At 45.3% G+C, this 12,465-nt stretch overlaps 1 protein-coding gene across 1 annotated transcript; it reads left to right on the forward strand.

Annotated features, from left to right (window-relative positions):
• The first annotated feature begins 324 nt into the window (after positions 1-324).
• Positions 325-12,425, forward strand: lamc2 (laminin, gamma 2). The gene is made up of 21 exons (XM_068341703.1): positions 325-523; positions 3,130-3,306; positions 3,378-3,495; positions 4,035-4,150; positions 4,257-4,388; positions 4,889-5,078; positions 5,335-5,447; positions 5,543-5,935; positions 6,437-6,670; positions 6,786-6,922; positions 7,002-7,152; positions 7,231-7,436; positions 7,517-7,596; positions 7,706-7,843; positions 7,942-8,086; positions 8,167-8,316; positions 8,400-8,514; positions 8,595-8,791; positions 8,862-9,020; positions 9,383-9,482; positions 9,815-12,425. Exons 1-21 carry the CDS (start codon positions 448-450, stop codon positions 10,066-10,068), a joined length of 3,381 nt encoding a protein of 1,126 aa, XP_068197804.1. The 5' UTR covers positions 325-447; the 3' UTR covers positions 10,069-12,425.
• Positions 12,426-12,465: the final 40 nt, after the last annotated feature.

The following is a 12,465-nucleotide window of genomic DNA, read 5'->3' on the forward strand; positions in this document are numbered from 1 at the left end:
ACTGTGACATAATTCTGTTTAATCTGTGCTCATGGTTATTTTAGCAACGTGGATTAATTCTTATAATAATACAATTTTAACCTCAAAATGACTTTTTTCACAATGTGGCTATAATATTCCATCAGAGTATGGAATAAAAACCGATCATTGCAGATTTCATTGGTCCAATCGACCTCTTGTAAAACCAATAAAATCAGATTGTGGGTTCTAATCTCTTCTGTTTGCAGAGGTTCTGTTTGTGAAACCTCTCTGTGTGATGAACATGTAAATCTGGTGGAACAACGCCCCGGTCGCTCCCAGCTCACACTCACTCATATCCTCCCGTGTGAATCACATGTGAGCGTCCCAGTATGTGCGGCGTGTTCGGACCTGCAGCGGGACGCCAGTTAAAAGACAACGCTTTGGGGTTTTTTGCAGGTTAGAGATTGAATCTGATTAACAGACATCATGAGGAGCGGCTGGATTTCACTCTGTGGGGTTCTGGCCGCGGTTTATGCCGTCCAGGCGACCTACACTTACCACTGTGAGTACATGAATGGATCTTCTTTTATTTAGTTCTTTTACACCACTTTGACACCTCAATGTCTGCTCTGTTTGACAATCAGGGAGGAAAAATGCAACACAACTTAGTCTCCTCTTGTGACTTTTTTTAGATGTTTTTCCAGAGAAAAAGGTGCAACCATTGACCTGTTCGCTCATGTTCCTGCTAAAATCAGTATTTAAAGATTTTAGAAACTCCTAAATCAAGGGAAGAAACAGTTTTTGCTTGCTTCTACCTGGAAATTAAAATGACATTTCATCTAGAATCGAGGACTCACTCATTTTCTCTTCACCTTCATGCTGATAAGTTAAACTTTTTGGTCCACCTGATGTTTCTGCAGCGTTCTCCTGAAAAACTCAACAAGACGGGGACTACACAGAAGTTTTGCGTGAGGTTTTTGTGGTAGCATCGAAGATAGAAGTTCTAGCATGCACCCTGAAGGTTTGAACATGTTCCTCTAGATGAGGTCAATTCATCGTGACCTTTGATTCCTCCTCCTCGCTCTTTGCAGAACGCTTCGCCATAGCCGCTAAGCTAAAGGATCCACATCGGAGCGGGTAAACAGTGAGATATGCAAAGAATGACAGAAAGCGCATTCCCCTTAGATGTGGAGCATGCTAAGGCTATTAGCAAAAATGCTAAAGGTTTTCAAATTCATTTTGACTTTGAAGATTTGTCGATCGAAATCCCGTTTCTGCCAGAAAAATGTAAATGAAATGGGTGGAATAGAAATGACCCGTAAGGACACCAACATAAAAATAGTTTTATCATGAAGTGAAAGTGTTAGCATGCTCCCCTTCTTTCAATTCTTGTGCTAAAGACCTCAGACGAGCCCAATAATAATCGGTTGTAGGAAAAGTTTATCCCAGACAGGCACGGTTGATAAACACCGTATCAGCTGAGGTCATCCTATCATCACTCACCAATCACACGTGAGTCAGCGTCGTACAATTCAGTGAACAAACGCGGTGAGTGAGCTGTTAGCCTGCTGTCGCTAGTCGTATTCCTGAATCACAGGCTGACTGGTTAGCAATCCGACGCACCTTAAACTCACCTCACCTTCCTCTGAACGCTGATTGAAGTCTCTGTAGGGAAATAAATCAGCCGACGTCACCCGTTTGGAGGAGTCAGCTACAGCACGGGGTCAAATATTTCGTTAAAAGTTGCGTATTTGAGATTAGTAGTAAAAAAAAAAATTGTTCGGAAAAACTGGCTGTTGAATCAGTTTTCTCTTTTCATATTTTTTGTGTGTTTGTGCTAAGCTAAGCTAATTAAGCTAATCTAAGATAGGTGAATCTAAGATTTTTTTTTTTCATTTTCACACAAATACTTGTTAATTGCTATTTTCATATAATAGTTCAACAATATAAAAACTTTTTAAACAAATAAATCTACATTAGCAAACTGGTTCGTTGTTTAGCTACTCTGGATAGCGTTTAGCCGAGCTGAAGCCAGTTAACTCGGTAAATTATTTTGATCTCTAGAACAACTAGAACCAATGCAGTCACAGACTGTAACATCCCGGGACACCCCTGAATTCAAAATGTTACCCTGACCTACTGTCATAGGTCAAAGATCAAACCTAGTGCTCTGACCTACTGTCATTGATTAAAGCACTAGCTTTGATCTATGGTCTTGCTCACACTGATCTTCTCCCTCGTCTTTCTATCTTATCCGGGTCCTGAGTGTACAAAAGTTGAAATTTGAAAAACTTGACTTATTTTTCTCAAGGTCAAGGTCATCATCTCGTCTCCATCCCCTTTGCTGCCTGAGTCATGTGCTTTTTGTTTCATCTTTCTATCTGCAACGGTTGCGAAGATATTTGGTGGACTAACAAACAGACGGACGAACAGACGAACACAGAATTACAACACATCACGGCTTTGAAGCGGTGATGTAATTAGCTGATGGGCTACAACATCCCTCCAACTAACCTTGAAACAAGAACAAAGGAGCTGATTTTCGCTGTAGTTTACTGAAGCGAATGTAACCGAGGCGTCAAAGCAAAAAAAACCCCAAAGAACCAAAGGAGAACAAGTAGAAGAACCATACTAAAGATGCTCAAGTTCCCTCCATCGACATATAAAACCGACGGAAGCCAACAGTCCTCATAAATCCATACAAATTACTGTGGCTAATGAGTGGCTAAGCTAACTAACGTCTCACTCTGGTTGTGAGTGAAACCTTCTAAACCTACGTGTGGTCATGACTTCATAAAGCTCTTATACGACAGAAAAGTTGCTCTGCCGTAGGTCGCTTTAGTTTGATCTCCTGGCGTTCTGTTTTGGGGTATAAACTTACGCTCCTTCCTAAGAGCGCTAACAAGTCGCTGCCTGTTCCAACTTTATAATAACTTAAGGTGCAGCTTTATTGCAGCGTTATATAAAAGCGTTATCAGATCTCCGGTAATGCTCGAGGATCTGAGACGTTTCCTCGGCTGGTTTTCCTTGGGGCGGGACGCCTGTGATTTGTCTGGGAGGAGAGACTCTCCCTGGGATTTGTGAACAAACCGCAGAACACAAAGACGCTCTGCAAACATCGCCGCCATCGGTTTGAAGCTCTTTAAAGAACTCTTTCTTCCCCTGCAGCGATTATGCGATGTAACTGCAACGGGAGGTCCCAGTACTGCCTCCGGGACGCCGGGGGATTGCACTGCGTCGACTGCCAGGGCAACACCGAGGGGCGCCACTGCGAACGCTGCAAAGACGGCTTCTACCTGGACGGGGAGGGGCTTAGCTGTGCACCATGTCGCTGCAACCCCACAGGTGAGGCATCCCATTGTATACGATGTACTCTCCATCCAAGAATTGGACGTTCAGTGTCGTTTTCTGTCCAGGTTCTGTCAGTACCACCTGTGACAGCAGGGGGCGCTGCAGCTGCAAAGAAGGCATCGCTGGGGAGAAATGCGACCGCTGCCCAGAAGGACCGATCGGACCACACGGATGCCCGAAAAAGTGAAATACAGTCCTAATTATAATAATAATAATAATAATAATGATAATAATAATAATAATAATAATAATAATAATAATAATAATAATAATAATAATAATAATTATTATTATTATTATTATTATTATTATTATTATTATTATTGACTCTGTTCTCTCTTTACTCCTAAAAAAAAGATATTTGGATAAAAAGTTGAAAAATTCGAATGTAGAAATTACAGATATACCTCGGATTATGTTGTTTGTAGTTCTGGATTATATGTAATTTTTCAATAAGAAAAAAGGCACAGAATAATCACCAGTTTAAGTCTCTGAAAAGGAATTATTGAAAAAATTTAAGATGAAAAATGATTGAACATGCATTCATAAATAAAGTTCAGTACAGAACGGCGAACGGTTATCGTTAGTTAATTCAACTTACGTCGTTTTTCGACTTACGTCGCGTCTCCTGGAATCTGGTTAACGACGTAAATTAATTTATTCATAAATTGCACCTTGAACACATTTATCGTGTAACTTCCTGTTTCTTGTTTTCTTTTTAGACGTCAGCACCGACAGGATTCTGGGAGTTTCCCGTGTTTCTGTTACGGCCACAGCAACCGCTGCTCTGCCCAACCCGGTTACGCCGTCCACAACGTCACCTCCACCTTCACCGACGGTAACTTCTCACCTGTCTTCACAATAAAAGTTGTGAACAATGGGTTCCTTTTCAAAATAAAAGCTTCTGTCGTTTGAGGGGGGTGACGGGTGTGTTGTGTTTTCAGGGGAGGAGGGATGGAAGACGGACTCGCCGCCGGGGGTGAACCCCGCTGACATTCACTTCCGCTGGTCACCGAAGCACGAGGACCTGGAGGTGATCTCCAAAAGCAGCCTTCCTGTTTACCTGTCTGCACCAGGTGAGGAAAGCCCCGCCTCTTTTACCCCACCCCAGTCAGCCAATCCTCCTGTTCTTATTGGCTGATGTTGTCTCTTCCTTTCCTTCATAGAATTCTTCACGTTCATCTCCTCCCGTGTTTGCTAGTCCTGGATTTCTTTTCCTTCCTTCCTTTCCTTTCCTTCCCTTCCTTTTACTCTCCTTCCTACCTCCCTCCCTCCTTCCTTCCTTCCTTACTTTATTACTTCCTTCTTTTCCCTATCCTTCCCTTTCCTATCCTTTCCTTTCCTTTCCTTTCCTTTCCTTTCCTTTCCTTTCCTTTCCTTTCCTTTCCTTTCCTTTCCTTTCCTATCCTTTCCTTTCCTTTCCTTTCCTTTCCTTTCCTTTCCTTTCCTATCCTTTCCTTTCCTTTCCTTTCCTTTCCTTTCCTTTCCTATCCTTTCCTATCCTTTCCTTTCCTTTCCTTTCCTTTCCTTTCCTTTCCTTTCCTTCCCTCCTCACCGTGTCTCTTTCCTCCCACAGCCCCCTACCTTGGTAACCAGTTACTGAGTTACGGACACAACCTTTCCTTCTCCTTGCGTCTGGACCGTGGCGTTCGACACCCGTCCACCAGTGATGTCATCCTGGAAGGGGCGGGCCTTCGAGTCTCCGCCTCCCTGGGAGACGTTCGATCTGTCGTCCCGTGTGGACAGAAGTTCAACTACAGCTACAGGTCAGAAGAGTCAGACATGGAACAAAAGTTCCTCCATGGTGGAACCTGTAAAAAGACATTTTCAGTCTTGACTTTGAGAAACTTTGAGGTTCTATTTTTCATCACGAGGCTGAAACAGTCGTACTAAACTCCACCCACTTGGAGATCACTGTAGTCTCATTTAAAGGGCGGGGCAGGACGCTAGTCCACCTGGTCTTTGTAACCACCTTGGTGATGGTGGTTCAGGGTGGAGTCACACCTTCTGTCTCGTCTCCAGACTGGACGAGCGTCCCGGCAGCAGGTGGACGCCTCAGCTGTCCCCGTTCCAGTTCCAGACCCTCCTCCAGAACCTCACCGCCATCAAGATCCGGGCCACCTACGGAGAAAACGGTCGGCGTCTTCTACTCTCCACCTCCTTCTTTCCTTCAAAGAGTCCAATGAAATGAGTCTAATGTTGTTTCCCATGAATTGAACCTTCTCTTCAGGACGTGGTTACCTTGACAACGTGCATCTGGTGTCAGCGCTGCCTGGACACGGAGTCCCAGCCGACTGGGTTCGGACTTGCAGCTGCCCGTCGGGATACGAGGGGGCGTTCTGTGAGCGATGCTCGGACGGTTTCAGGCGTTCGGTCCCATCGGACGGCGCCTTCAGCCCCTGCCAGCCCTGCAACTGCAGAGGAGGAAGTTGTGACGCGACCACCGGAGATTGTTACTCCGCCGACCAGACCACCGGAGAGCAGATCTGCTCGGAGGGGTTCTACCGCCACCCCCGGCAACCTCGGACCTGTGTGAAGTGTCCCTGTCCAGATGGAGTGTCCTGCTCGGTGGCCCCCGGCACCCTGGAGCCCCGCTGTCACCACTGCCCCCTCGGGACCACAGGTATTAAGATAAAGTAGATCCTCGAGATACGAGATGAATCTGTTCTGTGGCTGAATTCGTAAGTCAAGCATTTAAAATAACTAAAATCATTTTAATCTGTTACACTTTGAAAAAAAACCCTAAACCGCCTAAATTACCAAAAAAACCCCACATATTTTTATCAACCAATAGACATGCAGACTTTACCTGTGTATAATTAATTATATGTAAGTTATATAAACAATGATAAAGAATGAAAAGAAACGCAAAAGTCAGGAGAACACACGTGGTAAAGAACGAGATACGGTCTCACTGATGTCGTATCCATCCGCCAACACGCGGTAAAGAATGAGATACGGTCTCACTGATGTCGTATACATCCACCAACACGTAAAGAACGAGGTCCGGTCTCACTGACGTATCCATCCACCAATACATGAGAATGGATCCACAATCCTCGGTGATTTGGTGTTTCCACTATTTGGATGTAATGAAGTAAAAAATGTCTCTGCTGGCCCTCAGGTCCTCACTGCGACTTCTGTCAGGAGGGTTTCTATGGTGACCCAGCAGGGGGCGCTGGAGTACGGCGCCCCTGCAGGCCCTGCAGTTGTAACAACCTCATCGACCTCAGGGTGGCGGGGAGCTGCGATCGCAGCAGCGGCGAATGTCTGAAGTGTCTGAACAACACGACGGGGTGGAGCTGTGGGGAGTGCATACGAGGTTTCTACCGCAGTCGAACCTCCGACACCTGCAAGGGTAAGAACTATTCCATCCAGAACCTTCTGGCATCAATAATCAATCAATCTATTGGGTACTTTCTCCTCCTGTATCTAAAACTAACGCCGTCCTATCATCTCGTTTGACGGCCCAGCATGTGACTGCGATGTTCAGCGCTCTGAATCCGTACAGTGCGATGATGCCGGTCGTTGCCAGTGCCGACCGGGTTTCGAGGGTCTCCGGTGCCAACGGTCCAACTGTCCTGCCTGCTTCAGCCCCATCAAGAAGATGGTACAGCCGCAAAACCAGCATCAGGTCCTGATGAACCGTTGCTCTCAGGATTAAACGGGTTCCTCTGGTTCTGATTCAGACGGACGCTTATGCTGACAAAATGAAAGAGCTGGAGGACCTGATCCGAGGTGGAGGTTCCAAACCTGCCAGCAGACCTGAGATGGAAGCTGCTCTGGCAGCGCTGGAGGACCTGGTGGACGATCTGCAGGACAACACTGAGTTTGTGGCAGGTAACAGAACTCTTCCTTCAGTCGTACGATGACCACGGGATCAACCTGATGCTGATGATGAACTCCTGTTTCCGATAGAGCTGGAGAAGAGACTGCAGCGTCGTCTGGCGTCCATCAGCAAGAGTCAGCTGGATGAGGGCCAGAAGATCCAAAACATCTCGGACAGAGCGGATAACATCAGGAAACAACAGCAGATGTACAGGAAAGAGGTGGAGGACATCCAGGCGCTGCTGGCGATGATGAAACGCGATCTGGACAAAGCCAGAACTGACCTCAAATCAGTCGTAAGATACTCTTTTTAACTTTGTTAATGAAGGATACCGAAGTTTGATGATGATTTACAGGTTTGCTTTTCTCCTGTCAGAATATTCCCATCAGAGATGCTCCAATGGGTCCAGACCTCCTTGCCTCATTGGTGGAGACAGCCAATGAGCTGGCCGAAGAGTACGCCCATCGTTTCTTGTTCCTATCACGGTGTCACTGATAAACAAATGCCATGTTTGATGTTCATGCCTTTACCGCCACCTTTATTTGCTCTGTATCCGTCTTGCAGACATCAGATCAAGGCGGACGCCGTGGACAGAAGCGCCAACGATGCTTTGAGCGACTCAGAGAAGAGTCTGGCTCTAATCCGGAATCTCATGAACAAAGAGAATAAAGTCAAAGAGCTGATTGGGGATCTGAAAACCAAGTGAGTCGCTGCTGTCAGTCTGAGCTTCTCTTGGAATATCCCGTTCCTCATGGACCAATGGGAGGATAGTCTTATGACTCTATGTTTACCATGTTCAGGTACGACGGGACATCAGCCCAAGTGAAGACTATGGAGAACCAGGCCATCCGTCTGAGCGATGAAGCCAAAGACGAGAGCAAAACGGCAGAAGACATGCTGAAAGACATCACTAACATGGAGCGAGGTATCCCATCATCCCTGAAGGTAAGCATCACCCTGGTGACATGAGGTCCACTTGTAGAAGGTGGTTGACTGAAGCATTCAAAGTCTCCCTTCATGGTCAGGAAGGGGTGGACGCTTTGGTGTCCAAGATGGACGGTCTGAAGGAGGATGTGGATCAGAACATCTCGGGTTTCGAAGACCTTCAGGACGGCGTGCAGCGAGATACGGTTACCACTAAGGACCTGCTGGCTCAAGGCGAGGCTGCACAGAAGGTACTTAGGGATTGTGGGTAATGGAACAACGGTAAAAACAAACATGTTTGTTTTGTTGACTGCCCCGTCCTTTCAATCTGCAGGAGTTCAATGAGTTGGCAGACAGAATCGAAATTGCCAAGGCTGACACCGAACAGGCTCTCCGCAGCTTCAACAGCAACACGGAAGAGTTGGACGACGCTCTGAAGAGTCTGAGAGGTGGACACACACACTGACCCAACAGTCTTCCTGTTTCCTCATGAACTAGTAGAAGACGGACTCCTTGTCTTCCTCCTCAGGGTTCGACAAACAAATCGACAACAACAAAGCCCTGGCTGACGCCGCCGTCAAACGTCTTCCCAGCATCAACGCCACCATCCAGCAGGCCATCAGAGACAACGATGAGACGCTGTCGCACCTGAGAGACGTGTCTCGTAACTACCAAGATGCGCTGGATACCGTTGATACCCTGGAGAATCTAGTCAACAATCTGGAGGTAACAACCAATCACCAGTCTTGTAGAATGAGCAGAAAGTGGAGAGAACGCTAACGGGTGTATCCCTTAGGGAACGATTGGATCTCTGCCACCTCATGCTGGTGTCGTGAATGATGCCATTGCTCTGAACCGTGATGTGAAAGACATGAAAACGAAGGCGGTCGATGCAACTGGAAACCTGAACGCAGACCTGGACGCTGCCAGGAGGATGAAGGCTGATGCTGAGGAGGTGAACTGTCTGAACTTCATCATCAGAGTTCCCCTTATAGCCAACTCTTGGCCCTAGTGTGCGACTATAGAGTCAATCAATCTTCTAGAAGTCAGGGGAAGTCAGTACTATCCATCATTGTCCAACATATTTGTGCTCTGACCAAACCAAGTCTTTTTTCAACTACCGTCCATAATTTATTGGGTGTTAGCTTGCCGAACAATACTGTTGTTGGTAATATCTCGCAGCTTGTCTTTCGATATCTTGTATGCCCAATCGATCTCTCGCCCTGGACTTGTGAGGCGGGGTCTATGCCAATGACCACGAAAGGGTGGAAAGTGTTGGAGAAGGTGAAGTCAGTGGTGTTAATGTTTCCCCTACAGGCCGCTGCTGGAGCGTCGGCGGCTTTCAACAACGCCCAACAGACCAGAGACGCCGTTTCAAAATCTCTGAGAGATGTCAGTGCCCTGCTCGCCAACATGAGTAAGTAGAACCTCCACCCAGCAGAGGGCAGCATAAGCGGAACCTTCCATCTGAACTGCCAGAGAAAATGTTCCGATGATTGATGTCAGTTGAAGTTTGTTAGTCTGACGAACATGGGGCTGAAGCAGGCAGGACAGAAGTGCTTCATACTTTGAATAGTTTCCAAAAGATCCCAAACTGCCTTGAAAAAATGTTACTCCCCTTTGGAACCCTTTTTTACAAACACCAACACAGAGAAGCTGTAGTCTCTAAGCTAAAAGCATTAGCATGTAACACGTTTCGAGGAATGAATTGAACAGCTCGTCCAAGTAGTCCTTTCTTCTTCTCCTCAGACCGGACTGGTTCTGTTGACGAAAGGCATCTGAAGCAGGTGGAGGACAGTCTGGCCAACGCTCAGAAAGACGTGGATAAAAATCTCAGGCCTCGCCTCAGAGACGCCGCAGAGAAGGAAGCGGCTCAGCGACGGAGGTTGCTTGGCATCAACACGGACATTGACACCATCCTTAAGGACATCACTAACTTACAAGACATCCTGAAGGTCGTCCCCACCTCATGCCTCATCAGCCAACCCGATGAGGATCCGTGAAGATGGCGTGGAGATGAATGCTGCCTGTTCGAATTGGTCTTAGAAGGCAAAACGAGTTTGTTTCATCGAGTCATTTTGGCCCGTTTCGTGTTAACATAAAAAATATATAATAATAGTATAAAAACCCTTTGTTTGACGCATGTTTCAAAAAGGTCACCATGATTTAATGGAAGATAAATGAATTAGCGTTAGCCTTCAAGTCCATGATTTATCTTCTACCGAGCACAAGTCTGGTGTCATCGCCGGTATCTGATGTTGCTGAGCTGCTGTGCCTTGTGCGTAAATGTCACAGACATCTTTCTGGTTTCTGCTGCAGGGAGATGTCATTAATAGGCTCCTCATTACTGGATTACATCATCCAATTAGTGACGCTCCAGGAATGGGAACTAAATTCTAATTGAATGACTTGTTTTTAACAGACAACACATCATAACTCCAAATTACTTTGTTTTTTCTTCATTAATAAACACAAAGATAATATAACTGGTTATTTAGCATAAAAATAAACATATTACATTATCTAAGAGTATCTAACTTTTACCTGAAGAGTGAATGGATGCCGTATCTGTTTTTTGTTCGTATATATGTGAATGTAAAAGTGCTTTATTTATACGTGTACATACAGGACATCAGATCTAAACTTTTTAAACCCTGTTTGAGTCGCTAAGGCCGCGACCAGCAGAAATATTTATGTCTTTAACAGCTGCTAAATAAAACTTGCTGAACTTTTGTACAACAGAATTCAGTCTCATTATTCATCATGTCTGTGACATTTAGGGAAACAACGAAGAAGAACGTATTCAATTAGAAGTGTTTAATATAATTTTTCTGGATGTGCCCCTCAGTGGAAACAGTTCTCAGGTCTTCATCAAGTCCCGGCTGCAGCCACACGGGGGCGGTGTGGCCCCAGAGGTTCACATCTAAGGTTCCTGCAGCGACTAAATCAGTTGAAACCAGTAGATTATTGATGATTAGGATGAAGTGATGACTGTCCAGAAGCTCTGAAGAACTTTAGTGTGTGGACCCATCTGACCACGATCTGCAGCCATAGCGCCACCTGGTGGTAAGAGATTTCATCCTCTCCATCCTGCCTCATGCAGGATGGTTTTGACCTTTGACCTCACTACTGATACTACTGGCAGGTTTCGTGTACCTCGGTGTCTACCTTAACACGAACAAGCGCTCAAATTCCCCGACGCCATTAAACCCGCCCTGACGGCTGCTGAGGTGGCGGCCGGCGAACGCTCCAGCTGTTTGTGGAGTTAAAATAGTCTCGCTGCCGGTATTAAATGTTGGAGCGGTGTCGTTTAACCAGCGTCCGTTTGGTCGACGTCTCGATCTGGAATCTGGGAGCTTCTGCGAGGCGGATCCCAGCGACACCAGGGTTTCAATGGAAGCCTGTTCCCTTTGGTGAGGCGTGTCCGGAGACGCCATCCATCCATGTGGTCCATGTGTCGAGGCAGCTGTTCCTTAAAAGCTCCCAGATGGATTCAGGCTGCTTTTAATCTGGGCGTTCGGTTCAGTTTCAGACGGAATGATAGACTGAAATAGGAAAGGAGCAGGTGCACCAGGAGTCCTGTGGCTTTTAGCAAGTCCACCAATAAAAGCTGGAGTATATCAATGCTTAGCAGACGTAAGCCAGGAGCCACTCGGAATGCCTGGTTCCCCATCGGGGAGCTTCCAAGCAACAGACAGGTTTTCCATAACCCTGGGAGGACGGATGAGACACGGAACAGGAAGGAAAGACGATCCTGGATTGTTTTTTTCTGGTTATGCAAAAAACAAACAAACTGCTGAACCGATTTTCACCAAATGAGATGTTTAAAAAAGTTTAGCATCGGAATGTTGTGTTTCTAACAGTGCAATAAAAATAAAATACATAAGCTACTACGTTAATGTGCAATTAATGAACTGAGCGAAGAACAGTACGCTAGCACGTTTTCATTTTAAAAATAGTCATGATTTAATTGACTAATAGATGACTGTAAAAACATAATGATAGTGTGTTCATTAACACAACATGTTAATGATCTCAAAATACAATAAAAACTGAGAAGTTGCCCTAAAACCCAATACATTTATAATTAAATAGAAAATTCACAGGTCTTATAATAATCATATAAACAAAAATATCCGTGAGGCGTTCAAGGCCCTAGGATAACAATATGCACACTTTTTAAAAATTAACTTTAGTTCAAAATGAATAATCATAAAGAAGGATTACACAATAATTTTATAGTAATTTCCAGGGGGTTAATATGCAAAAACATTACATACAATTAATTTATAGATGATACAAATATTTAAAGTTCTTTAAAGCCCTTTTTTCCCCAAGAAGACTTGATTAATTTTATAAATGCAAATTCATTATCATAAAAATTACTGAATGGAGGTTTT

The sequence above is a fragment of the Antennarius striatus genome, chromosome 18, assembly GCF_040054535.1.
Source record: "Antennarius striatus isolate MH-2024 chromosome 18, ASM4005453v1, whole genome shotgun sequence".
In the NCBI taxonomy this organism is placed as follows: Eukaryota; Metazoa; Chordata; class Actinopteri; order Lophiiformes; family Antennariidae; genus Antennarius; species Antennarius striatus.